The sequence below is a fragment of the Sus scrofa genome, chromosome 3 (assembly GCF_000003025.6).
Source record: "Sus scrofa isolate TJ Tabasco breed Duroc chromosome 3, Sscrofa11.1, whole genome shotgun sequence".
Taxonomy (NCBI): Eukaryota; Metazoa; Chordata; class Mammalia; order Artiodactyla; family Suidae; genus Sus; species Sus scrofa.
Window position 1 is genome coordinate 7,616,260 of NC_010445.4, and position 25,838 is coordinate 7,642,097.

The window sequence follows — 25,838 nt, forward strand, 5'->3', positions numbered from 1 at the left end:
CAAACCCACAACCTCATGGTTCCTAGTTGGATTCGTTAACCACTGCGCCACGACGGGAACTATAAATATTTTTAGTATGATTTTGTCCCAAATATTGCCTAAGACATACTTAAACTTCAAATTTATACTATACTATAAACTTTACTGTACTTTATATATATAACTTCATATATATACACATACATGCATGTACACACACAAATAGATATCTACGTAGGAATTCCCGTCATGGCTCAGTGGAAATGAACCTGACTAGCATCTGTGAGGATGCAGGTTCGGCCCCTAGCCTTGCTCAGCAGGTTAAGGATCTGGTGTTGCCATGAGCTGTGGTCTAGGTCGCAGACGTGGCTCAGATCCTGCGTTGCTGTGGCTATGGCGTAGGTCAGCGGCTATAGCTCCAATTTGACCCCTAGACCAGGCTAGACCTGTCTTACTAATTCAGTTGAACTCTTTACCAAATGTTTGTCTCCCTATCAAAATTGAATATTATTATGCTACTTTTTTTTTTTTTTTTTTTTTTTTTTTGCTATTTAGGGCTGCACCTGCAGCATATAGAGGTTCCCAGGCTAGGGAACCTGGGAACCTCCACATGCCATGGGTACAGCCCCAAAAAGACAAAAAAAAGAAATAGATATCTACCGAGTTATCTACCTTGGGATAAAACAATCAAACATAGTGAACAAAATCAGGTACACTGATAGGCAAACATTTCATAAGCTATACATTTTATCAATTGTACTGAATCGTCACGTAAGCATTGTACCTACTCTTTTAGCAGTAGACTTAAAGCAAGCATAATACATGTCATGAGTAATTATACTCTGTGAAAACTTCGCTAGAAAATTACCTTTCTATCCTGAACACTGGGGGCACTAGTTTGGTCAGAAGTAACATAATAGGAGCTCCCAATATGGCACAGTGGAAACGAATGTGACTAGGAACCATGAGGTTGTGGGTTCGATCCCTGGCCTCGCTTAGTAGGTTAAGGATCCGGCATTGCTGTGAGCTGTGGTGTAGGTTGTGGACGTGGCTCAGATCCTGTGTTGCTGTGGCTGTGGCACAGGCCAACAGCTGTAGCTCAGATTTGACCCCTAGCCTGGGAACCTCTATATGCTGCGGGTGCAGCCCTAAATAGCAAAAAAAAAAAAAAAAAAAAAAAAGTAACATAATAATATTCAATTTTGATAGGGAGACAAACATTTGGTAAAGAGTTCAACTGAATTAGTAAGACGGGTCTAGCCTGGTCTAGACTCTTGGATCTGCTGCCTCACACTGCTTATCCTCCTGTGGGTGTCATTGAGGTCAGTAGTTTTTTATATAGACCAGTTCAACGAAGAGGCCCTTCTTGAGTGGAAAATATGAATTCAAGAGTCAATTCTGGGGGTTCCCACTGTGGCTCAGCCTGGCTGGTATCCATGAGGTTGCAGATTTGACCCCAGGCCCTGCTCAGTGGGTTACGAATCTGGTGAGGATACCGTGAGCTGTGGTATAAGTTACAGACGAGGCTTGTATCCCACGTTGCTGTGGCTGTGGCTGACAGCGGCAGCTCTGATTCAACCCCTAGCCTGGGAACTTCCACAGGCTGTGTGTGTGGCCGTAAAAAAAAAAAAAAAAAAATCCTCTTTTCTCTTTGGTCCCCTCAGTCTTGAGTATTGCAGGTAGTCTAGATAAGACCAAGATGAGGTCCTGACAGCCCCAATAAAACATTTACATCTTAGAGGCACAGGTGGAGAAAAGAAAGTTCCTCCTAGAATGACCTGTTCCCTCAGGGCCAGCATTCTGAAAAGATGCTTTATCAATCTGGCAAAACCAGTTTGGGATAGTCTAATAAGCCTCACCTGGGGCATTTTTCTCCAATCTAAAGAATATTGTGACCAGGAGTTCCCATCGTGGCGCAGTGGAGACAAATCAGACTAGGAACCATGAGGTCGCAGGTTCGATCCCTGGCCTAGCTCAGTGGGTTAAGGATCTGGCGGTGCCGTGACCTGTGTGTAGGTCTCAGACACGGCTCGGATCTGGTGTTGCTGTGGCTATGGTGTAGGCCGATGGCTACAGTTCTGACTGGACCCCTAGCCTGGGAACCTCTGTATGCTGTGGGTGAGGCCCTAAAAAGACAAAAAAAAAAAAAAAAAAAAAGGAATATTGTGGCCATATAGTGTTACCAAAAAAATCATCTTTTTGGCTTTAGTCATAGAGACAGAACTAAAAGCTGTCCAATTTTATTTTTCTCTTTTTTAAAATTTATTGACATTGGAGTATAGCTGATTTACAATGTTATATTATTTTCAAGTGTATAGCAAGGTGGATAAGTCACTCATATAAATATATCCATTCTTTTTCCCCATACAGGTTATTACAAACTATTGAGATTTTCCTGTGATATACAGTAGATTCTCGTTACTCATCTATTTTACACAGCAGTGTCTGTGTGTTATTGCCACGCTCCCAATTCTTCCTCCCCCCAATGGTTTTACCTATGGTAACCATAAGATTGGTTTTGAAATCTGTGAGTTTGTTTCTATTTTATTTATTTATTTATTTTTGTCTCTTTTTAGAGCCGCACCTGTGGCATATGGAGATTCCCAAGCTAGGGGTCAAATCTGGAGCTGCAGCTGCTGGCCTACACCACAGCCACAGCAATGCAGCATCTGAGCCTTGTCTGAGACCTACACCAGAGCTCACCGCAAGGCCAGATCCTTAACCCACCCACGGGATCGAAGCCAGGGATGGAACCCTCATCCTCATGGATACTAGTCGGGTTCGTTTCCACTGCGCCATGATGGGAACCCATAAGCTGTGAGTGCAGCCCTAAAAAAAGAAAAGAAAAAAAAAGACAAGCAGCTACAAGGGAGACTATTGGAACCTACTTCGGATTGGTTTTGTAAAGGGATTCTGTGGCCCCCGAGGTTTTAGGTATGAGCGCTGCAGCACTTGAGTGTCTGTGAGGAGGTGCTACCAGCCTCGGGTGGCCTTACTGGGGCTCACTGATTCGACCGCCGGTCTTCCACTCCAGCTTGGGAACTCCCACATGCCACAGGTGTGGCTCTAAAAAGCAAAAACAAACAAACAAAAATCCCCCAAAACTATACTGTTTCTAAAGAAAATTTATTAAAATTGTAAGGCTCTAGCTTGTTGATCCCTGATTGATAGGCATTTATATTGTTTCTATGACTGTGCTGTTGTAAAGTTGTTAAAATGAATTGCCTTGAGCACACGTCATTTAATTTTTTTGCCAGTGTGTTTTGTGATATATACTTAGAATGAGATTCCTGAATCAAGAGGTAAAGGCATATTTTTTCATCTATACTCATTTTTTTTTTTTTTTTTTTTTTTGTCTTTTGTCTTTTCAGGGCTGCACCCACGGCATATGGAAGTTCCCAGGCTATGGGTCAAATCGGAGCTACAGCCGCCGGCCTACACCAGAGCAACACGGGATCCGAGCCGCATCTGCGACCTACACCACAGCTCACGGCAACGCCAAATCCTTAACCCATTGAGCAAGGCCAGGGATCGAACCTGAAATTTGTTCCTAGTCGGATTTGTTTCCACTGTGCCATGACAGGAACTCCTACTCTATATTCATTAACCAAAAACTCCCCTCATCTCCCTCCCCAGAGCCCCTGGTAAACAAAGGAATACAAAGTTTTTCAAAAAAACCCCACAATCAGCAACTTAAAACTTATGGGCATCTTTATCCTTATACTTATGTCTCTGAGGTTTCAGAATAATATCGAGATAACTTTCAACAGAGTTTTCTTGAGTTTATGAATCTGATTTCGTTTTATTTTTAATTTTTTCCTCTGAATCACAAAAGTTTAGGTTCTCATAGAAATGTGGAAAATAAAATTACAAGGACAAAAATAAGAATTGTGCAGAGGAATTCCACCAGCAGAAGATAACCAGTAACCACTGTGATATGTTTCATTCATTTTTCCTATTTTTTTTCTTCACTCCTCTCCTCTGCTTGTTCTAGGAGAAACCCCATGTATGCCATGCGTAGTGGGAATACACATATGGATATGTTTACGTCTGGCTCTCTCTCTGTTGTATGATTTATAATTATAAAGGTAGGGTTATACTGTAAACTTCAGCTGTTTAAAGTATTATTTTTTACTTTTATTTATTTTTTGGCCACCCTGCAGCATGTGGAGTTCCCAGGCCAGGGATCAGATCCAAGCCAGAGTTTCTTTTTTCTTTTCTTTTCTTTTCTTTTCTTTTTTTTTTCAGCTTTTTAGGGCCTCACTGACAGCTTATGGAAGTTCCCAGACCCGAATGGGAGCTACACCTGCCAGCCTACACCACAGCCACAGCAACCTGGGATATGAACCTTGTCTGAATCTACACTGCTGCTCAGGGCAATGCCAGATCCCTGACCCATTGAGTGAGACCAGGGATCGAACCTGCGTCCTCATGGATACCAGTCAGATTCATTTCTGCTGCGCCGCAATGGGAATTCCCCAAGCCACAGTTTTGACCTACGCCACAGTGACAGCTATGCTGGATCCTTAACCCACTTTGCCAGGCTGGGGATTGAACCTGTGTCCCAGCACTCCAGAGATGCCACAGATCCCATTGCACCACACCGGGAACTCCCTGAAGTACTTTTAAATGGCCAGGAGATAGTCTTCAAAAACACTCTACGTTGGAATGAATGCCTATTCTATCATGTGAAAATCCTATAATTTAACTTTTCATTGTATAAATCTTATCTGAGGAGTTTATTTTCTTAGAGCTATTTCCCAAGTTGGGTTGCTGGGTCAAAGGGTGTGCTGGTATGTAACAAAATTCATTGATTTATTATTTGGGAGTCTCACGAGCTGAAGAAAGTACACAGATTCACATGCTCGCCTGCATGGATAGCTATTTTATCTCCTTATCACTCGAGGGCACCCACTCCCATCACATAAGAAAAAATCATTTTACTCACCAAACTTTTTTTTTGTCCCTTAAAGGCTGCACCCATGGCATATAGAGGTTCCCAGGCTAGGGGTCGAGTTGGAGCTGCAGCTGCCAGCCTACACCACAGCCACAGCAACGGAGGATCCAAGCCATGTCTACAACCTATACTGCGGCTCACCGCAACGCCGGATCCTTAACCCACTGAGCAAGGCCAGGGCTCAAATCCTCATCCTCATGGATACTCGTTGCATTCATTAACAACTGAGCCACAATGGGAACTACTTAATTTTTTTTTGTCTTTTTGTCTGTGCCTGGGGTATGCAGAAGTTCCTGGGCCAGGGATCCAACCCACACCACAGCAGCAGTGACAACACTGGATGCTTGACCCACTGAGCCATCAAGGAACTCCAGGACCTATGCATTTAAATTAATTTTCCTCCGTCCATATTGATTGGGAAATTCCTTGAAAGCAAAAGTCTTTCTAGATTTATGTGGGATATTTTATCCCCTGTGGCCTATGGAGAACTTCAGAGGAAAGAAAATGTTGTTTACCCATGTTTTGGAGAGTCTAAAACCTGTAATCTGTGTGGACACGCCTTAACCTTACACCTGTTTTGTGTCAGGCAGGCCAGTGGTGGGTGATCAAGAAGAGACCCAAGTCTTGCCTTGAGGGGCTCACTCCGGCGGGGAGACAGTGATCTCAGAGTATGGCTGAGGGATGGTGTGATGTTTCAGGTTTTCATAGAAGCAGGGAGACGGAGGTTTGGCACCATATAGAAATGAATTTGAATCTGGGTTCCCCTACTTCCCCTGAGCCTCAGTTTCTTCCAGTGAAATGGGAACAGCAGGGGCCTGAGGTTGTGAAAAGACCATGCACCTAATGTCCTTAGCGCACTCTAGCGGGTGGGATGTGACATCCCCTTAATTGCCATCATCCTTAGGAAAGCTTGGCGGTGGCGATGCAGAGTCTAGGGTTCCACTCTCAGAAGCAGTTCTGGCTAATTGCGAAGGGCTAGCACCAGAGACAGAAGGAACAGACGAGTACCATGACTGTCACCTATTTCTTTCTCTCTCTCTCTTTTTTTTTCCTTCTGCTTTTTAGGGCTGCTCCTGCAGCATATGTAAGTTCCCAGGCCTAGGGGTCTAATGGGAGCTACAGGTGCGACCTACACCACAGCTCAAGGCAACGCTGGATCCTTAAACCACTGAACGAGGCCAGGGATCGAACCTGCAACCTCATGGTTCCTCGTCGGATTCGTTACCGCTGATCCATCACGGGAACTCCTGTCATCTCCCTTTTTTTTTTTTTTTTTTTTCTTTTTTGCCTTTGCCTTTTTGCCTTTTCTAGGGCCGCTCCCGCGACATATGGAGGTTCCCAGGCTAGGGGTCGAATCGGAGCTGTAGCCACCAGCCTACGGCCACGGATCCTTAACCCACTGAGCGAGGCCAGGGAGCGAACTCGCAACCTCATGGTTCCTCGTCGGATATGTTAACCACTGAGCCACGACGGGAACTCCTCCTGTCATCGCTTCTCAATACTGAGCATCTATGGTGTAGACTTCCTGGCCTCCCCCGGTCCCTTGGAGGCCTCCTTGAGCTTGACCTGATGAGGAGCCTGAGGAGGCGAGGAAGGGGAGGCGGGCTTGCTCACACGCACCTCCCTTCCCTTTCCCACCGCTGTTGCTTTAGCTTTTTTCACCAGAATGTACTCAGTGACCTGGAGCAAGTCTTTGACCCGCCTCAGTTTCCGACCATGGTGGTGTTCGGGGGTGGCTAGTGGGTTGCAGAAGGCTGCTTTCGGGGTAACAGGGACCCCAGGCTTCCCACATTCCAAGGGTTGATGATCGCGCCCGTCCTCCCCCTCCCCCCTCCCGTGGGTCGCTCAGGTGAGCTCTGGGAGGGGCCCGCAGGGAACGATAACATCAACAGAGTACCTCGCATTTTCTGAGACTCGACCCGGGCTACTCGTCTTTCCTCGGGAATTCTTGGCCCTCCCCCACTCCGCGACATCCCCGGGCGGATTCCTCCTGTGGGCCGGGAGCCCGTTCGACAACCGGGAGGCGGAGGGCCTCCCGGCACCGCTCTCGGACCGCCCCTGGCGGCCCCGCCCCGCCCGCTGGAGAGGGAGGCGGGGGCGGGGCCGGGGCGGGGCCATGGGCGGGCGGGGCGGGGCGTCGTGGAGGAGCCTGGGGGCCCCTGGCCACTGGTCCGCCAGACTGCCCCACACCTGCCACCCTCCGATGGGTCCGCTGCCTTTGTGCCCGCCAATAGGGCTGTCGCTGCTGCTGCTCCTGGGTCCCGGCCTCGGGCTCAGCGCAGGTGAGTGAGGGATGGGCCCCTTCCGAGGACCCAGGAATTCCTGGGACTCCTCTGGCTCCCCAGGGTCCCAGGAGCCTTATGGCCCTCAGCTTTCCTTCCTGTGGCGCATGGACACATTGCTTCCCACCTTCCCAGGAGCCCTGTCCCCTGTCCTCTCCAAGAGCCCCCACTCATTCAGGCCTCCCAGGAACCCAGATCTGGCCCAGCCCTTCCCTGGAGGCTCATTGTCCTCCCCAGACACCCTCTCCAGCCATTATCACCCTCTCCAGCCATCAGATCTCCCCATCCACCTGGTCTAGGCTCCTATGAACCGACCTTCCGCTCCACTTGTCCCTGGGGACTGCAGCAGCACTACGAGGGGGACTCCAGGGGTGAGACTGAGCAGGGGAAGAAGGGTCCCACCCTAACTGGGGCCAGGGAGGAATGTGATGTTGCCTTCTCACCCACCCCAATCATCACCCTTAGAGAAGTCCCCTCAGCAACGGCCCATTTCTGGGTGTACAGACACCCACAGGGAAATATACAGACGCTACAGGCATGGAACACAGTCAGACTCACCTGGGCGCTCAGGTATAGGGCTCATAGACAGGCTGACACACAACACAGGCAAAGATATGCCAAGGGGAACACACACACACACCCCTCTCAGGGACACTGAGACAGCTCCATATGGACACACATATAGAAGCACAAACACACAGTAACTCATAAACACACACACACACACACCCTCAGGCCAGTAGGAAGCCTGGACAGCCTTGGCCCTCCCAGCAGAGGCTGTCGTGGGCAGACAGAACAAACAACCCCCAGAATGACCTGCCCCACCTAAGCTGGCATGGAGAGAGTGTTTGCCTTGGTTACAGACCCAGTGCCGGGCATCCGCCCATGCCTGGGTTCCCCATAAGGCTGAGTCCGGGACCCTGAGACGCCAGAGTAGGGGTCAGGTCAGGGTGGAGGGACCTCCGGAGCCACCTTTGGGGTGTGGCGTTGGAACCTGGCCCGTCAGATAAGCTTAGCCTGTGTTCCATGGGGCATGGTAGATCCAGGGACCGAGGGCCTTTTTCTGAAAGCCCCACTGCACACCAGGGGATGCCAAGCTACCGATGGCAGTTATCTGAAGCTGGAGGGTCACTCCCACAAGCAGGCAGCAGCACAGTGTAACCAGGGTCCCTTTGGAGGCGAGGCAGATTCTAGAAGGAGGTGATCGGTGAGCTGGGCGAGGATGGGGTGAGGGCATTTGCTGTGTATGTGATGGGAAATTTACCTGGAGGAACAGGAAATGATGATGGAGGGCTGTGTGTATCTGGGGGGCGGGGGTCGTTGAGAGAGGCCGATGGGGAAATGGGAGGGTTGGCCCCTGCAGGGCCTCGAGCTGAGGACCCTGAGCTCTACCTGGAAGGGGGAGGAGGGGGATGGGAGCTGCGAGGTTTCAGGCAGAGACGTGCGCAGTTGGGAGCAGCCTTCGGCAAGTCCCCTGAGAGCTGGGACTGGTCATCCAGAGAGGAAGGCAAACCTTTAACTCTAGACTCATTTTCACATTTTGTTTCTATTCAGCTCACCTCTGTCCCCTTCATGAAGATACTCCTTTTTCCACAGAGAAAAAATGAAGTTGAATTTAATTTGGGCCTGGACGCTTTGAAAAACAATCAGTGTGATGACCTGTTCTAGGAGTTCCCGCCATGGCACAGTGGGTTAAGAACCTGACTGCAGCAGCTCGGGTTGCTGCAGAGGCAGGTTCAGCCTTCATCCTGCCTGGTGCAGTGGGTTAAGGATCTGGGGTTGGTGGAGCTGTGGTTTGGAGTCAATCCCTGGCTGAGGAATGTCCATATGTCAGGAGTACAGCCGTTAAGAAACAAACAAAAGACTTGTTCTGGATAAAGAGAAATGAAAGAGGCATGATGTTAAAGTCCAGAGATTCTGCTCTGCTGCTCACCTGCCCAGGCAGCAGGACACCAGGATGGGTTCTTTCGCCTCTCTTAGCCTCAGTCTCGCCCTCTGTAAATGGGAGAATGGCTGCCCACAAGCCAAGGAGGCGCTGCCACTGACAATGACCTTGCCTGTCCACTGGGGAGCACAGTGCAGGGTGAAGTGATAGCATCTCCTTACTGCAGCCTGATTCTGTGTTTTTTCTTTAGCTCCTGGGTCAGGGATTGAATCCAAGCTGTAGCTGTGACCTATGCCACAGTTGTGGCAATGTATGATCCTTTTAATCCACTGCATCAGGCCAAGGATTGAACCCACAGCGACTTGAGCTGCTGCAGTCGGATTCTTAAGCCACTGCACCACAGCGGGAACTCCTGATTGTGCTTTTTTTTTTGGTCTCTTTAGGCCACACCTGCGGCATATGGAAGTTCCCAGGCTAGGGGTCAAATTGGAGCCACTGCTGCCGGCGTGTACCACCGCTGATCTACATCACAGCCATGATAACACTGGATCCAAGCTGCATCTGTGACCTACGTTCCAGCTTGCAGCAATGAGGGATCCTTAACCCACTGAGCAAGGCCAAGGATCAAAGCCACATCCTTATGGATACTAGTTGGGTTCTTAACCTGCTGAGCCACACGGGAACTCCCTGATGGTGCTTTTTGACCAAACACCAGCCAGCATGGACTCACGGCCCTCACTGGAAGGAGGAGTCGCTCTGGGATTCTCTGATGCCCAGGTCACAGCGGGTTTGGAGGCCCCTCACCCCCAGAGGTGGCCCCCTCGATCCCCTCTGTGCTGTCACCCTGGCAGGCCTCCTTCCCCTGCTGCTACTCGGGGAGGATAAGGAGCACTGGGTTGGGAGTCAGAAGCCCCTAATCAGCTCAGGTTCTTCTTGGCTGTGTGACTGGAGGGGTCGTCCTTCCCACCTGGGTCACCTCTTTTTCGCCTGTGAGACACAAGTGTTCAAGTCGCACTGACTGTGTACTGCTATGTGCCAGAGCAGCGTGGGGGTCCAGAGAAATGACTAGAATCAGGTCATAGGGCCTCCCTGTGTGGGAGGAAGCGGTGCCTGGATGGTGAAAAATGAGGCGAAGCCGAGAGTCCTGAGCCAGAGTCTGGAGACCCAGAGACAGAGAGGCCTCCACACAGGAGCCCTCCTTGACGGCGGGGACCCCTTTCAGCTCACCTCTGACACCAGTGCCCAGCACAAGTGCCTGGACAGATATCTGATGTGTGACTGTGTCTGGAGTTGACAAGGGCACAGGTTTGGGAATTAGGGTGTTCCCAGAAGAGGGACCAGTCTATGCAAAGGCCCAGTGGTGAGATCTTTCAGAGGCTGTGGTTCTGTGGCCTGTTCTCTCTTCCATGGCTGCCTTGAAGATACTGATCATAATAGAACTTGTTATATGAGGAATGCTTTACATGCATGATCTCATTTCATTATGTGGTGTGAGGTCCCCTTCTCCCTGTCTTACAGATGAGGAAACCAAAGCACAGAGAGGTAGTTCCCGTCGTGGCTCAGTGGTTAACGAACCCAACTAGGAACCATGGGGTTGAGGGTTTGATCCCTGCCCTTGCTCAGTGGGTTAAGGATCCAGCGTTGCTGTGAGCTGGCGTGTAGTTCGCAGACGTGGCTCAGATCCCATGTTGCTGTAGCTATGGTGTAGGCTGGCGGCTACAGCTCCAATTGGACCCCAGTCTGGGAACCTCCATATGCTGCCCATGCGTCCCTAGAAAAAGCAAAAAAAGCAAAAAAAGCAAAAAACAAACAAACAGACAAACCAAGGCACGGAGAGATTGTGTTGTCCAAGATCACACAGATTGGAAGTAGGAGAAGCAAGATTCAATCTCAGAGAGTCATCCAGGCCCTTTTAAAGCTAGTGCCCTTCCCCAAGACCAGGGCAGCCCTGACCTGCAACCTCTAACGTTTGTCCCCACCTCTCCAGCTTCCCAAAGGTCACATGTGCACCGACGTGGGCTCATCGAACTGGCAGGGACTGTGAATTGCGTTGGCACCCGCACCCCCGTGGCCTACATGAACTACGGCTGTTACTGTGGCCTGGGTGGCCATGGCCAGCCCCTGGATGCCATCGACTGGTAAGTGCCTGCTTTGGGCTGGAAGGTCCCCGCCCCCTGGGGTAGTTAAGGCTCAGGAGGCAATACCCCAAACCAAGGTTGGGTTTAAATTAGGAAGAGCTGGAGTTCCCATTGTGGCTCGGTGGAAGCGACTCCGACTAGTATCCATGAGGTTGCGGGTTCAATCCCTGGCCTTGCTCAGTAGATTAAGGATCTGGCATTGCCGTGAGCTGTGGTGTAGGTCGCAGATGCGACTCAGATTTGATGTTGCTGTGGCTCTAGTGTAGGCCAGCAGCTGCAGCTCCGATTCGACCCCTAGCCTGAGAACCTCCATATGCTGTGGGTGTGGCATTAAAAAAGCAAATAAATAAATAAACAAATTAGGAAGAGCCCAGGGCACATGTGCTACTTACGGGCAGAGGGCCTCCTGGGTAACACGGCCAGTGAGGCCAAACCTTGGTGCCAGCTGCCCCCACTCTGCCCCTTGATTGCTTTCGCTAAAAAAGAGACATATCATTGACCAGACTTATTATGCATAGGAAATGTTCTGAGAACCCTGTCGAATCCTCACAACAGCCCCATTTCAGAGATGAAGAAGGTGAGGCAAAGAAAGATCAACCTGCCTGGGGCCACATAGAGAGTAAGGGGTGGGGACTGGGATTTGAACCCAGGCAGCCCGGCTGGATTCATGCCCCTAGTCACTGCCCTCTGCTGCTGCTGTGTGAGGCGGGGCTGTTCTGTGTGTGTTGGTGGGGGGGCTGTGGGCTTTGATCTTAAGTGACTTCCTCTCCCTTGCCCTCAGGGCCATGGCCATCCAAGGAGGCAGATACAGTGGCAATCCCCCTTTTATACACGGTCCCCCCCTCCGAGGCTTAAAGGGCCACTCATCCATTTCTACTTAGTGCCAGTAGGGGGTGGAGGGCAGGATGCGATAGTCTCTTCCTGGGCTCCAAGGAGGTCATTGTTCCTGACAGGCCTTTACCCAGCCTCGTGCCTGTGAGGCTCCCGCCGTGGGCCCTGCCCTCCCCCAGTCTGCTCGTCTGGTTCCTGAGCACCTTTCCAGATGCCACCCAGAGGTCACGGCCTCTAGGAAGTCTTCCCTGAAGCCTCCTCTGGCTCCCAGGATCCCCTCTCCTCACCCTGAATTCCAGCATCTCTTGTGGCATCTGGTGGCTTCTCTGCCTACCCCATCAGACTGGGAGCTCCTCGAGGGTGGAGGGGACTCTGGCTGCCCTGTCCCTGCCAGACCCCACCCAACATAGAGAGGGGCTGTGGGCTGGATGGAAACGATAGCAGCAAACGATTGTGTGATGAGGAAGTCTCCAGACGTTGGTGGGTGTTTCTCATGGAATTTGTGTATTATTCTCATTTTTACCATTGTTACTGAGGTCCCATCATGTGGCAGGCCCTGGGCTGGACACCGGTGACACCGTAGGCAACAGGACAGAAAGGGCCCCGCCCCCGCAGAGGTCTGGTCAGAGGAAGGCAGATGCTCATCAGTCTTCTCCCTAATGCTGGTCTCATCATACACCTGCCTGGAGGGCGGGAGCCTGGTTTTATGAGAGGGTTTAACCAGGATATCATCAGAGCCTGGGGTGAGAGGGGGTCTGGTTGGCCTCCTGGCAGCAGAGCTGGGCTTGGGCTGAGACCTCAAGCTGGAAAGGTGGGCGCAAAGTTCTCCCAGGCAGAGGGCAGAGTCGGGGGCTGAGTCAGGAGGTTCCTCTCTCCAGGAACAGAGGAGAGACTCAGAGAACGAGGCAGGCCTGCCTCGAGCCTGGCCAAGGGATGGAGGCCTCACAGGACCTACTGGGGTCAGCGGAATTTATTTCCCAGGATGGGGATTGTCTAAGGCAAAGCTTGGACCAGAAGAGGCTGTCCCCCTGTGGGTCTGCACTTGCTCCCAGTCCTGGCACAGGCTGACGCCCAGGAGAGCATCCTTGCCTTCACTCACCTGCTGGTCTGCCTGTCTGCCACCCACAGGTGCTGTCACTACCACGACTGCTGCTACAAACGTGCCGAGGATGCTGGCTGCAGTCCCAAGATGGACCGCTACTCCTGGAAGTGCGTTGATCAGCACATCCTGTGTGGTGAGTTCCCAGCATCTGATCCAGTCGCAACCGTTTCCTAAAGCTTAGCAGGGCTTCCAACTACAGGCGGGGCCTGCCTCTCCCATCTACTCCAGGCTCCACCATGCCCTATTGTGCGTCTGACTGAGGCCAAGTGTCAATGACCATGTTGCATATCCCTTGTGCCATTGATGTTGTTATGGAAAGGGAATGTTTCTGTCAAACCTAGGAAAACAGCAGGTAGGTCAAAAGGCCGGATGCTTTGAGAAAACTCGGAGTAGCAAGCCCCCTTGTCACCGTGGAGAGAAGATGCCTGGGTTTCGCGTGTCCCCTTTGCTTCCTTCAATAGCACTGCCTGCCCAGGGGACGTTTGAGTTTGCAAACCCTGGCCTGGGAGTCAGCAGCTTCATCAGTGATTCAGGTATTGTGATGTTGGCTGAGCCTTGATCTCCGAGCCTCAGTTTCCTCATTGGTGAACTGGGAGCAGAAATCAAGCTAGCCTGCGATGAGGGTGAAGTGATGGTGCCATGGTGCTTCCTTCCTAGTAGAGGTCATTACCTGTCTGTTAAGGAGATGACCCCACGTGGAACCTCTGGTGAGGATGACGGGGTTCTGTTCCATCAAGCTCAGAATCTGGGGGAGTACACGAACACAGTTCTGAGTAATCCTGAACACCCCGAGGAAAATGAGCTCTCTTTCGATTATCTCTTCATCTTCCTAATTTTGTGAAATTAGGAGAAAGTCTCGGTTCAGTGTCACTTTATTCATTCATTCATTCATTCATTTTTATGGTGTACCCATGGCATGTGGCTGTTCCCGGGCCAGGGATGGAATCCAAGCCTCAGATGCAATCTATGCTGTAACGCTGGATCCTTTAACTCACCGTGCCCGGCTGGAGATCGAACACGTGCCTCTGCAGTGACCTGAGCAGCTGCGTCGGTTTCCTAACCCACTGCGCCCCAGCAGGAACTCCAGTTCAGTGTTACTTCAGCTTTACCATCCCTGGGACACTTGCTGATCCTTCTAACAGAGAGAGTAGGTTTCTGGCTTACAGCCTTATTCAAAAGCAGTTCTAGGAGTTCCCGTTGTGGCACAGTGGAGACAAATCCGACTAGGAACCATGAGGTTTTTGGCTCGATCCCTGGCCCCGCTCAGGTGGATTAAGGATCTGGCATTGCTGTGAGCTGTGGGGTAAGTTGCAGACACGGCTTGGATCTGGCATTGCTGTGGCTGTGGTGTAGGCTGGCAGCTGTAGCTCCACTTAGACCCCTAGCCTGGGAACTTCCATGTGCTGCAGGTGCGGCCCTAAAAAAAGCAAAACCAAACAAACAAAAACAGTTCTAGGAGTTCCCTGGTGGTACAGTTGGTTAAGGGTCTGGTGTTGTCACTGCTGTGGCATGGGTTCTATCCCTGGCCCAGGAACTTCCATATGCTCCAGATGTGCCCCCTACCAACTCCAAAAACAAAAAACAAAACAAAACAAAAAAAACCCAGAAAACCCCTAAACAGTTCTGGTCTTACATTTAATTCTGGCTTTAAAAAAATCATTGTCTATCTGCCTATTTATCTACTTATCTTTAACCACCAACTGCATGTCTTTAGTAAGGATAATTGTAACAAAATCTAACATTGCTCTACATTTTACTTGACCAGTGCTTCTGCAGCTAAAAGGAAGATAAAACCGCAGTTTAAAATATTGCATCCCTGGGGCAACCCGACTGGTTTTTAAAACAAAACAATAAGAAAAGGAGTGAGGTATTTGTTTTTAAGATTACCTGCTGATGGATGGTATTTTCTACCTACGGTTTCCTTTCAAATAAATTAAAAAGCTGAGTCAATGGAAAAAACAGGAACTGAAGAATAGTACAGACACGATGTAGGTAAGCCTGGAGTTCTGGCAGTGAAACTCCACCTTATTGAGGAGCTAGAAATGACTCAGACAACTGGTTCTATAACTTTTTTTCTTTTTACTTTGAATTGAGACTAGAGATGATATAAAAATTAATGATTTTTTTTCCTTTTTATGGCAACACCTGTGGCATAAGGACATTCCCCGCCTAGGGGTCGGATCAGAGCTGCAGCTGCCAGCCTACGCCACAACTTGTGGCAGTGCCACATCTTTAACCCACTGAGCAAGCTCAGGGATTGAACCTTCATCCTCGCTGACACTATGTCAGGTTCTTAACCCACTGAACCGCAACGGAAGCTCCGAAATTACCCAATTTAAAGTGTACAATTCATAGAGTTCCCTTTGTGGCTCGGCAGTAACAAATCCGACTAGTAACCATGAGGATGCGGGTTTGACCTCTGGCTTCACTCAGTGGGTTAAAGGATCTGGCATTGCCATGAGCTGTGGTGAAGGTCACAGGTGTGGCTCAGATCCTCCATTGTTGTGGCTGTGGCCTAGGCTGGCAGCTGCAGCTCCAATTCGACCCCTAGCCTGGGAACTTTCATATGCCGCATGCTCAGCCCTAAGAAAAGCAAAAATAAATAAAAATTAAAGTGTACATTTAGTGATATTTAATACATTCACAATGTCCTCCAACTACCATCTCTATCTAGTTTCAAACATTTTCATCAACACTACCCACCTCCCAAAAATCCCATATCCGATTAAGCAGTCAGCCCTCATGCTCCCTCCAGCCAGCACCTGGAAGCTACCAATTTGCTTTCAATTTCTATGAATTTATCTGTTCTAGATATGCCACATAAATGAAATTGTACAGTACGTATCCTTTTGTGTCTGGCTTCTTTCGCTTAGCATCATGTTTTCAGGAGTCATCCATGTTGTAGCCTGTATCTGAACTCTATTCCTTTTTATCGCTGAGGAATATTTCATTGTAGGTATGTCCCACGTTTTGTGTATCCACCATCCATTGGTGGACATTGGGTTGTTTGCACCTCTTGACCACTGTGGTGTAGGCCAGCAGCTGCAGATCCCACTCGACCCTTAGCCCGGGAACTTCCATATACTGCAGGTATGGCCTTGAAAAAAAAAAAAAGGAGTTCCTGTCGTGGCGCAGTGGTTAACGAATCCGACTAGGAACCATGAGGTTGCGGGTTCGGTCCTTGCCCTTGCTCAGTGGGTTAACGATCCGGCGTTGCCGTGAGCTGTGGTGTAGGTTGCAGACGCGGCTCGGATCCCGAGTTGCTGTGGCTTTGGCGTAGGCTGATGGCTACAGCTCCAATTCGACCCCTAGCCTGGGAACCTCCATATGCCGAGGGAGTGGCTCAAGAAATAGCAAAAAGACAAAAAAAAAAAAAAAAAAAAAAAAAAAGAGTGTCCTTGTGTTGTTGAATTGTAAGAGCTCTTTATATATTCTGGATAGTGGACTCTAGCATATATGCGATTTGCAAATATTTCCTACCATTCTATTGTCTTTTCATTGTCTTGGTAATGTCTTTGATATACAAAAGTTTTAATTTTGATAAAGTCTAATTTATCTCTTTTGTCTTTGGTTAGTTGTTTTTGGTGTCCTAAGAATCCATTGCCAGATCCAAGGTCATGAACGTTTACCCTTTTTCTTTGAACGGTTTTATAGTTTGAACTCTCACATTTAGGTGTTGGTCTATTTTGAGTCAATTTTTACATTTGATGGGTGGTAGGGATCCACCTTTATTCTTTTGTGTGTGGATATCTAGTTGTTGAAGAGACTCTTTTTTTCTTCATTAAATAGTCTTGGTACTTTTCTTGAAAATCACTTAGCCCTAAGCCTCTCTGAGCCTGTTCCCTTCCCTGGAATGTGGGTGTTGTAAAGATGAAAAAAAGGGGGGGGGCATTATAATGTGATACTCATGTATCAGATGGAGGTGGTTACTTTCTTCCTTCCCTTCTCCTCCATCCTTCACCTTCATATATGAACCTCGCTCTGACCTCCATCACCTCCACATGAGGGATTGAGGATCTCCACGAAAATCCCAGCTTCTGCAGATGGGGTCTGCCCTAGCAGGAAAGAGGCAACCCTAAGGATTACGTAAGATGATGTTTTAGATAGGCATCTATTCTCAGCTGCTTCTTCTTGGTCTGAATTAGGAGTTGGCTTAAAGCAAGGCTGAATTAATATGGAGACACGACATCAATTTTTAGGACTGAAAGTACCCCAAGCCTCATCTTATCCAATCTCAGTTAATTTTTTCTTTTTTTTTTTCTTTTTTTTTTTTTTGGCTGCACCCAAGGCATGTGGAAGTTCCTGGGCCAGGGGTCAAACCCAAGCCACAGTCGGAACTCCAGTCACAGCAGTGACAATGCCAAGCCTTTAACTGCTAGGCTGCCAGGGAACTCCCAACACTCTCACTTACTTTAAAAAAATTTTAATTTTAGAAGTTTTATTTATGTATTTCTTTTGGCTGCACCCACGGCCTGTGGAATTTTCCAGGCTAGGGATCAAACCCAAGCCACAGCAATGACAGTCCTTAGCTGCTAGGCCAGCAGGGAACTCTCCAACCCTCTCATTTCAAAATTTTATGGACTGATTGATTTTGGCTGCACCCATGCCATGTGGAAGCTCCCAGGCCAGGGATCAAACCCGAGCCACAGCAGTGACAACACCAAGTCTGTAACTACTAGGCCACCAGGGAACTCCTCAACCCTCTCATTCAGAGTTGGGGAAATGAAGCCCAGGGGGAGAAGCAATTTGCTTAACCTGGGGTGATAGACCCACTTCTGGGCACGGTCCCTGTCCCCAAACTGCCCCCTTCCCCTGAGGGGCAGAGAGGGAGGGACGTGGACCTTAAATGGGAAATCTGTTAAAGACTGATCTCTTCGCCCTTCAGCCTACATGTTCTGCTTGCCCCTCACCATGTAAAAATGAGGTTTGTGAAATATTTATTGGTGTGTCTGCTGGTGGAGTCTGTGCCTGTTTACAGAACTGCCCTCCCTGAACCGAATGAAGAGAACCAAAATACCTATTATGCATTTTTGGCTAAAAATATTCTCTTATTCTGTTTGGAGATATTCTGAACACAGTTGTTGACTTAATTACAGGTGTGGCCCATTTTCCATTTATGGGCCTGACAAATATATTTTGAAAAATGTTAAGCATATAATAATATTTACTGGCAGGCCTTTATTTTAAATGTAACCCTTGGGAGCTTCATTTTCTGCTTTTTTTTTTAGGGCTGCACCTGAGGCACATGGAGGTTCCCAGGCTATGGCCCTAATCAGAGCTACAGCTGCTGGCCTCCACCACAGCCACGCCAGGGCCAGATCCGAGCTGCATCTGTGACCTACACCACAGCTCGTGGCAACGCCAGATCCTTAACCCACTGAGCAAGGCAGGGGATCAAACCTGCAACCTCGTCGTTCCTAGTTGGATTCATTTCCGCTGCGCCACAATGGGAACTCCTGAGTTTTTATTATTCTTGAATAACATGATGCTCTGGGGCTCCTGAGGCCATGGGCAGTGAGACCAAACCTTGCTTTTGAAAGAATCTTTCTTGCTCAAGGAGACGGGAGCATAATTATGGGACATGCAGGCGTTGGGTCTGCAAATTCTGGGTGGAAATCTGACCCACCCCTTCCAGCTCTGTGCCCTTGGGTAAGTTCCTGAATCCTTCAGAGCTTCACTTGCCTCATCTATAAAATGGGAACAATGAGACTCTGGTGCTGGGTTTGTATAAGAATTTGAAATGCTCGGAATTCCCTTGTGGCTCAGTGAGTTAAGAACCCTGCTAGTAGAGTTCCTGTTGTGGTGCAGCAGAAACAAATGCAACTAGGAACCATGAGGTTGCAGGTTCGATCCCTGTCCTCACTCAGTGGGTTAAGGATCCAGCATTGCGATGAGCTGTGGTGTAGGTCACAGAAGTGGCCTGGATCCTGCGTGGCTGTGGCTGTAGCTGGCAGCTGTAGCTCTGATTCGACCCCTCACCTTGGAACCTCCATATGCCATGAGTATGGTCCTGAAAAGCAAAAAAAAGAACCCAGTTATCTATGAGGATGCCAGTTCGATCCCCAGCCTTGCTCAGTGGGTTAAGGATCCAGAGTGGCCACAAGCTGTTGCATAGGTGGCAGTTGCAGCTCCAATCTGGCGTTGCTGAGGCTGTGGTGTAGGCCGGCAGCTGCAGCTCTGATTCCACCCCAGCCTGGGAACTTCCATATGCCACAGGTGTGCCCTAAAAAGACAAAACAAGAATTGAAAATGCTGTATGGCTTTTCTGTATTTTCCCCACAAATATTATTGAGAATGTACCCTTGAAACCATCAGGGTTAGTAAAAGAAGCCAGACACAAAAGGTCACCCATCCTATGATTCCATGTATATGAAGTGTCCAGACTAGGCAAATCCTTAGAGACAGAGAGTATATTAGCAGTTACCAGGGACTCTGGAGAGGGGAAGTGAGGAGTGACTTAGTAACTATGGGATTTCTTTTGCGGTGAGAGAAATGTTTTGGAACTAGGTAGCAGTGACGGTCGCACCACATTGGGAATGTACTAAATGCCACTGACTTGTGCACTTTAAAATGGTGAGAATGGGAGCACCCATTGTGGCTCAGCAGCAGTGAACCCAACTAGTATCCATGAGGACTCGGATTCAATCCCTGGCCTTACTCAATAGGTTAAGGATGCAGTGTTGCCGTGAGCTGTGGCGTAGTCACAGGCGTGGCTCAGATCCTTTGCTGCTGTGGCTGTGGTGTAGGCCAGCACCTGCAGCTCCGATTGGACCCCTAGCCTGGGAACTTCCACATGCCGCGGGTGTGGCCCTAAAAGCAAATAATAATAATAATGATAACAGCAGTGAAGCCTGACAGTCGTCTGCAGTGGAGAGCCTCCATCTTGACGCCACGGACATCGCTGGCTGGATGACCCTGTGTTGCGGGAGGCTGGGCTGGGGGCTGAGGTGGTTTAGCAGCATCCCTGGTCTCACCCACCAGAAGCCAGCAGCAGGTCCCACATGGGACAACTGAAAATCTCTCCAGATGTGGCCAAACACCCCCTGGGGGAGATGACAGCCCATGGCTGACGGGTCTGTGACATGAATGTATGCTGACCACTTCCCTATCAACTGCTGGTCACGGTTTGCAGAGACCGTGGCTTTTCCCAAGTCTTTGTGTGCCTGTGAGAAGGCTATATAGGGTTGAGTCCTAGAATTGTTGGGTCAGATGGTGTATTTGAGGCATCTCTAGAATTCATTTGTAAAAAGGGCTGGGGGGGCAGCTGGAAAGGGGTTGGAGAACTTGTCCTGGAGGGGTCTTTATGGGGCAAGGGCAATTAAAAAAAACCTAAATTGTGTTTATCGTAGAGGCTGGTGAGACCTGGTAAAGACTGGGGGAGGGGGGAGTAGGGCCACCAAAGACCCCATAAGCCACCTCCCTTGAGCACTGCCATCGAGTGGTTTGGATATTGTAAGTCTAACAAACGACAAACTGCAACAGCTGCCCTCCAAATTCTGTTACTTGAGATGACTTTTGCCATAATGAAAGCCATCATATAGCTCAAAGTGGAAAAGTACCAAATTACAAAATGCAAAAGTGTTATGGGAAATAAAACTCCCATAGACACTACCCAGACAACTACTTGGTGAACTTTCCAGTGTTCGGGGTTTTTATTTTATTTTTTAAGGGTTTTGTCTTTTTTGAGTACATACTATATAAAAAATATAGCAGTACGTTTTGGACCTCTTTTTTTCTCTTAAATATAAGCTGTTTCTCATGTCATTAAAACTCTAGCAGGAGTTCCTAGTGTGGCGCTACGGGATCGGCGGCATCTTGGGGACACTGGGATGCAGATTCCAGCCCCGAGCCTGGTGCAGAGGCTTAAGGATCTGGTGCTGAAGCTACAGCTTAGGTCACACCTGCAGCTCAGATCTGATCCCTGGCCCAGGAACTCCATATGCCTCAGGGCTGCAAAAAAAAAAAAAAAAAAAAAAGAGAGAGAGAGAGAGAGAAAGCAAACTCTAGTGAACAATGCTCTGTTACAAGCCTGGATTTGTAAGGGTGGGGGTGTGCCCCAGAGTGGACATGCTGTTCCCTCCTGCAGACAAGCCATGAGGCCTGGGGTCAGGCGAGCTGGGTTGGGGCCTCAGTTCCCAAGGCACCCCCCCCACCCCCGGATTTCTCTTCTGTAAAGCTGGGGTGCTGAGAAGACTGGGTGGGATGGGGACCATAAGGCCAGCCCTTTGCCCAGTGCCTGGCTCTGCATAACTGCAAGGCAGGCTCCTCTTGCCTCGACGTTTCCTGTTACCCATACACTGAATTACAACCAAGGCAGTCTGCAGAATTTAAGTGTTTAAATTCTTTGGCTTTGGGAATGAGGAGGGGAGTGGCTGTGTTCCGCCCTCTTCTTGCAATCGTTTTACCAAGTGTGGGAAGCTTGATAAATGAATTTAAGTGAGAAAGATTTTCCCTTTTCAGGGAGTTCCCGTTGTCGACTCAGTGGAAATGAATCCAACTAATATCCATGAGGATTTAGGTTCGATCCCTGGCCTCGATCAGTGGGTTAAGGATCCAGCATTGCCGTGAGCTGTGGTGTAGGTTGCGGATGAGGCTTGTGTTGCTGGCTGTGTCATGGGTGGCAGCTGCAGCTCTGATTCCACCTCTATCCTGGGAACATCCACATGCCACAGGTGCGGCTCTGAAAATGCTAAAAACAAACAAACAAAACAAACTTCCTTTTAAGTCCTTTGTTAAATTTTTCCAATTAGGCAAGGAGGAAGTATCAATGGAATGATGGTCTGACTGCTGGAGGGGGTAAATCTCTCTTGGACTTGCTAATCACTCCCCAACCCTTAAAAAAAAAAAAAAAAACAGTTTAGAGGCTTCAGATGGGCAACTGCATCTAACTAGACTAATATTAGAACATTATCTCCACTGGTTTTTATTGTTGTTTTTGTGTTGTTTCTGTGTTTTTCAGTTTCTTGTATTGTGGTTTAAGACTTTGGGTTTCCATGAATGTCACTGATAGAATTTATTAATGCAATTTAATACCAGTTAGCATAATGAAATCAGAAGGTATTTAATCATTGACTTAGTGTTCAACAAAGAGGGGATGTAAAGCTGCCAGGAGCCTAAGTTTGGGAAACCCTGTGTGCAGCCATGGAGATAAACACTCAGGTCATTGTAGGGCAGGGGGTGCCGGCCGCTGATTGACAGCCCCGCCCATCACTCCACTGCCTCCTGGTGCTGCCAGACTCCTCAAGTCTTGCCCTGAGAGAGAAGCTGATGAATTTTTTGTCTTTTGCTTCGCCCTGCTAGGATCTCCAAGGAACCTGTGCATTTTTGCTTTTGTGGTTTTTGTTTGTTGGCTTGTTTGTTAGTTTGTTTTGCTTTTTAGGGCCACACCAGCAGCATATGGAGGTTCCCAGGCTAGGGGTCCAATTGGAGCTATAGCCAGCGGATGGCCTACACCACAGCCACAGCAATGTAAGATCCAAGCTGTATCTGCGACCTACACCACAGCTCACCACAATGCTGGAGCCTTAACCCCCTGAGCGAGTCCAGGGATCAAACCCGCAACCTCACCGTTCACAGTTGAATTGTTTCTGCTGCGCCACGATGGGAACTCCAGAACTTGTACATTTAAAAGGGGGTCTTTTTTGTTGTTGTTGTCTTTTTATTGCCACATCCGAGGCACATGGAGGATCCCAGGCTAGGGGTCTAATCGGAACTAGAGCTGCCAGCCTACACCACAGCCACAGGCACAGCCACGCCAGATCTGAGCCACATCTGCAGCCTACACCACAGCCCACGGCAACACTGGATCCTTCACCCACTGAGCGAGGCCAGGGATTGAACCTGCAACCTCATGGTTCCTAGTCAGTTTGTGCTGTGCCACGACGGGGAACTCCAGAACCTATGCATTTAAGAGGGGATCTCTAAAGATGATGTCGCACCTTAAGGTCAGCTATGGCTCACGAGCACCTGCTGTATGCCCTGAGTTACACCAACTCATTCTCCCAAGAGCCCTTAGAAGTATGTACTTTTAGTATCCTCATGTGGCTCCTGTGGAAACTGCCTGGGAGGGATGAAGTGCTGTGCCCACAGGTACACAGCTACGATACCCATGGCCAAGTTGGCTACCTAATCCTTCACTGTGTCTCTGGGAGGAATTTGGAAGGACTTAATAGTAGGATTTTTGCCCCTATTTATGAGAATAATTAAAAGCCCGTAGTCAAAGGCAGGTGATGTATTCATAGCAGTTATACCTTCTACACTAATAAGATACAACTTGATGATTACAAAATCTAGGGCGTTCCCATTGTGGCTCAGCGGTAACGAACCCAGCTAATATCGGTGAGGATGTAGGTTCGATCCCTGGCCTCGCTAAGTGACTTAAGGACCTGGCATTAGTGAGCTGTGGTGTAGGTTGCAAACTCAGCTCAGATCCCGTGTTGCTGTGGCTGTGGTAGAGGTTGGCAGCTGCAGTTGAGATTCGACCCCTAGCCTAGGGCGGCCCTAAAAAGCAAGGAAAAAAAAAAAAAAACTTTCCAACCCAGATTTATCTTTGGATGGCAACCTTTATGTCTCTGTGTAAGGCAGGGCCAGGATGGAAGGGAGAGATGGAATACAGGATTGTTACTGAAAACGAGTTTTTTTTAGATAGTATCATGTCATCTGCATATAGGGACGATTTTACCTATTCTCTTCCAGTTTGGATACCTTTTCTTTTTCTTGACTGGTTGCTATGGCTAGGACTTCCAATCCATTGTTGAATAGAAGCATTGAAAGTCGGCATCCTTGTCTTCTTCCAGATTTTATCTGGAAGGCCTTCAGCTTTTCACCATTGGGGTATTTATTATATTGGCTGCGGGAATAAGCTCTTTTCTTGAAGGAGCATCTGCAAGAGACTTGGAGAACAAAGGCAGAGAAATGCAGATGGAGGCAATATAGATGGAATGCCTCCCCAGGGCCAACCAAGCCCCTGCAGGGCACTTTACATGGGCTTTCTCCCCCAGGCGTCCCAGTCACCTGCAAAGTGGACAGTGTCCCCATCTAAGCGAGGGCTTGGCTCAGAACGTTCAGATAAGATCACGCAGCTAGGAAGGAGCAAAGCAGATGTTCCAAAAAAGCCTGATGGTTCCCAGGCGTCTACTGCTTATCTAAACGGATCCTCACATGCAAGGGTTTAATACTGATGCAGAAGCCAAAAGGCATATGGACTTGGGACTTCCATCTGAAAGCACTTCCCTGGCAACTTCAATTTCCTTTTCTGTAAAATTGGGGCAGACATCTCCTCCCTCTGGACTTGCCTCGATGATGGAGATCACATCGGAACTGTCACCCGGATGCAATTTATGGCCCTCTTGCCTCCAGCTTGACTGGTTTATCCTCAGGTCACTGCAAGTCCCTGCCTTAACCTCACTCTCCCCACTTCTTCTAGGACCGGCGCAGGACAAATGTCAAGAACTCATGTGCAAGTGTGACCAGGCGGTTGCTTACTGCTTAGCCCAAACTGAGTACAACATCAAGTACCTCTTCTACCCCCGTTTTCTGTGTGAGAAGGACTCACCCAAATGTGACTGACTAGCCTGACTTGAAATGTCTTTTTTGCACAAGGAAATAAAACTCCTTTTTGCGTATCAAGAGTCTTATTCAGTCCTTTGCAGAAGGGAACTGAGGCCAAGTGTTCAAGCTGCAGCCCTAATGTTTGCTTTCTCTGCTGTCCTGGAACTTGGGGCTGGAGCCAGTTTAGTTTCCACTTTGATTAATGTCAAAAGTCTCATGCCTGTTTTGTAAAGCCCCAACTGTATTTACGACTGTCTTGGGTTTGGTACCACTTTTGAGGTTCCATCTTGATGAAAAGGGCTGAGCTTCGGGGCTGGGCTGAAGCAACACACAAGATGGCCCACACGATGTCCAACCTTGTGAAGTTCAAGTCTGGCAGTTGTGAGCTCGAGACGTTTTCCCTATCCTGCTCCACCTCAACTGTTAACTGTTGTAACTCAGCAGTTAAACTTATTTCCTGATTGCTCATCATTAAGAAGAGAGAGAAATACAAGGGAGGAAAAAAAAAAAATCAAATTCCCACAGTCCAGAATAACCACTTTTAGCATCCTAGTGTGCTGTACATTCATCTCATCTGTTTTAAAACTGTAGCTCTCTACCATATGATTTTCATAATTTTTCCCCCGTTTCTCCATGTCTTAAAAAAAAAACCTTTGGAAACTTCATTTTAAATGGTTGTATTGCTAGCTTTTGGATACTGGTGCTATTTCCTATTTTTATCAACTATTGATGTGATGAGGATGCTTGTGAATAAATCTCTGCCCTCCCTCCTCATTATTCTTTACCTGAGATGTATTTAAATGCAATTCTTGCATCAAAGGGTCTGAATATCGGACCCACCCAGGCCTGCTCTGATGAGGGGCCAGAGGCATGAGGGGCGGCCTGTGGCCCTCACTCTCCAGGCCTGTTCCCTGTGCAGGTGATAAGCAGGGAGTGTCTAGCCCCGCCTGTTTGCTCCAGGCCAAGCTGGCTTTGCGCTGCTCCTCCCCAAAGCGTAGGTGGGTATTACTCATCTTGGCAGCATGACATGGAGAGCGGGTGCAGGTGGGGAGCCCTGGATCGGGAGTCCGGCCCGGGCCCAGGTCCACCAGCGCCACCCGGCCTCCATCTCTTC

The 25,838-nt window shown here is 48.9% G+C and overlaps 2 protein-coding genes and 1 long non-coding RNA gene across 4 annotated transcripts in view; 1 reads left to right on the top strand and 2 right to left on the bottom strand.

Annotated features, from left to right (window-relative positions):
* Positions 1 to 6,994, bottom strand: part of LOC110259862 (transmembrane protein 238-like) — a 39,230-nt gene extending 32,236 nt beyond the window's left edge. Inside the window, exon 1 of one of the 2 annotated variants that reach the window (XM_021086181.1) lies at positions 6,834 to 6,994. The gene's annotated coding sequence lies outside the window, so the exon portion shown is untranslated. The remainder of the gene's footprint in view (positions 1 to 6,833) is intronic. The other variant, XM_021086182.1, reaches the window with a different exon arrangement.
* On the top strand, positions 7,067 to 24,802 carry LOC110259864 (group 10 secretory phospholipase A2-like). Its single transcript, XM_021086183.1, has 4 exons — positions 7,067 to 7,218; positions 11,091 to 11,241; positions 13,201 to 13,307; positions 24,600 to 24,802. The coding sequence occupies exons 1-4, from the start codon at positions 7,140 to 7,142 to the stop codon at positions 24,740 to 24,742; spliced, it is 480 nt and encodes a 159-aa protein (XP_020941842.1). The 5' UTR covers positions 7,067 to 7,139; the 3' UTR covers positions 24,743 to 24,802.
* On the bottom strand, positions 23,717 to 24,709 carry LOC110259865. Its single transcript, XR_002342268.1, has 2 exons — positions 24,188 to 24,709; positions 23,717 to 24,066 (listed from the first exon to the last, which is right to left on the bottom strand). It is a non-coding gene; the product is annotated as an uncharacterized LOC110259865 (long non-coding RNA).